This window comes from Populus alba, chromosome 9 (genome assembly GCF_005239225.2).
Source record: "Populus alba chromosome 9, ASM523922v2, whole genome shotgun sequence".
NCBI classification, from domain to species: domain Eukaryota; kingdom Viridiplantae; phylum Streptophyta; class Magnoliopsida; order Malpighiales; family Salicaceae; genus Populus; species Populus alba.
The window spans coordinates 2845231-2847571 of NC_133292.1; the positions used below are offsets into that span (position 1 = coordinate 2845231).

Below are 2341 nucleotides of genomic sequence, written 5' to 3' on the forward strand. Positions count from 1 at the left end.
TTTTTATTTCTATTGTCTTTTTCAATAGCAGAATGATAATTGAAAATCATAATCGCTCAAAGAATTAAGTGTTTGTTTTTTAAATAACTTTTGTGATTGTGGTTTTAAAAAGTTAGTTTCAAAAAAATATGATTTGGTGTGGTTGGTTATATTTAGATACATGTTTGGTAAAAATTGTGGTTGAGGTTTATGTGTAGTAAAAAAATATAAAATGTTTGGTTAGTTGTATTTGGAAGATTGATTGATGTTGTTTTTCAAAGTGCTTTTTACTTAGAAATGTATCGAAATATTTTTTTATTTTTTAAAAATTATTTTTGATATCAACGCATCAAATTGATCTGAAAACACAAAAAATATTAATTTGAAGTAAAGAAAAAAATAAAAGATTTTCAAAAACATTTTTGAAACATAAAAACAATCAGCATTTTATGAAACTCAGTTAAAAAAACATATAAAAACTACTTCATAAAAACTGTGTTTTAAACTCGATTTTTTAATGGGTCTCACAGTATAAAATGCATTTCGGTATGTTGCCAAACATCTTATTGTGTTTTTTGTGCCGCAAACACAAAAAATAAAAATAAACAAACACACTCTTGGCCGGCATTGATCTTTATCAAAATAGCAAAATTATTAAGTTGAATAAGCAAGAATCATATTCACTCAACTTGGTTCTACTTAAATCATTTATCAGTAATGGTACTAAGATATAAAATTAAACATGACTGGTTGTATTAAAAAAATATATATATGAAAAATAAATTTCTTTAAATTTCAACGGATAATCAATAATAAAAATAATAAAAACTCAGAACCAAGTACCCTCCCATAAAACACAAGTACTAATAACATGTTTTATATTTGGAAAATATTTCTAACATTGACTACACTCAATTAATAACAATAGAATCCATATGCAACCATCAAAAAAAAGAAAACAAAGAAAAAAAGAAGCCCTTGATTCATTGGAAGAGGAGAAAAATAAAAGAAATAACATATGGATAGTGCTAGCTAGAAGCGCACTCTCCTTCGCTTAATCATCCACATGACAATGCTGTACAATCTGATACTTGATCCCTGTTCCGACATTGATTCCATTACTCCGGCTGCCGAGAGTTATATAAGCCGGACAATTCACAAATATTCTGTAACTGCCAGACAACCAAGAGCCAACCTTCCATCTTAGCTTCCCGTTGATCTTGATATTAAAGAGCAGAACCCCAGCATTCACGTCTTGGTTAATCGAAACAGCAAGATATGGAGACACAGGCACGGCGTCACCACACAGAAATGGAGACCATTCTGAGACGTCACTGTGGCCTTGGTAGGTCGGAGGCAGTTCAGTTGCCAAGGTTATCTGTTGGTTATGGTAAGAAGCATAGATGTCAAGCTTTTCATAGTATATACCAATCTTGTCGTTGGGGTTTTTGGTGGATATGGTAACCTGCATGTTAGAAGAGAGGAAATTCGGGTCTGACAGATTCAAGCCATAGATGGTAGTGTCTTGAAGGATGAACCTAGGCTTGTGGGGCTGCAAAACTATCCATACAAGGAAGATTACCACCAGAATGGTGATGATGACGGCAAGAACGCCTATGATTATGTGGCGGTGGTGCTTGTTCTCATCGTGGTGGTGGCCACAGTCTTCCACTTCCTTGGACATGGTTGTCAAATCAAGTTTGGGGGCGTCTAAAGAGAAAGATATTGCAAAGAAGGATTAATTAAATAATATTACAGACAAAGGAAACTCATAAAAATAATGCGAAGAAGGATTGATCGATGAAGAGACTGGAGAGTGTCAATTGTGTGCTATATATAGAGGAATTGAAGTGATTTATGTAACTAGAAACTATATAGTGTCAAGTGATGTATCGTCAGTTCAATATATCATATGGCGTACGTGACTTATATATATATATATATATATATATATATATATATATATATATATATATATTACTTTTGAGGGGCATAGAGTTTATTTGAGAATAGAGTCTTGATCAGCAAGATCTGGTGAATCATGAGGCCAACCACCAGCAAGTGTAGAAGGGGAGTGAAGCATAATACGTGTCTCTCTTTTGAGCGATACAATTTATCTTATACCATCATCCATATGTGCATCAATGGCGAAGAACGTACGGATACAGTAGGAATTGAAGGAAAATATGAGTTAAGTTGAAAATTTAAGTAAATTATTTACTTAATGGGTACATTTTATATTTTGTTGATTATATGTTAAGTTGAAAATTTAAGTAAATTTAGAGGAATGTGGCTTATTTTTTTAGAAAAAATTGATAATAATTAAAAAGTACTATTAAAATAGACTGGATAGTTTTAACTT

General features: G+C 31.8%; 1 protein-coding gene across 1 annotated transcript; it reads right to left on the minus strand.

Annotated features, from left to right (window-relative positions):
• Window positions 1–831: 831 nt before the first annotated feature.
• On the minus strand, window positions 832–1891 carry LOC118053866 (NDR1/HIN1-like protein 1). The gene has a single exon (XM_035065269.2). The coding sequence runs from the start codon at window positions 1661–1663 to the stop codon at window positions 1034–1036; it is 630 nt and encodes a 209-aa protein (XP_034921160.1). The 5' UTR covers window positions 1664–1891; the 3' UTR covers window positions 832–1033.
• Window positions 1892–2341: the final 450 nt, after the last annotated feature.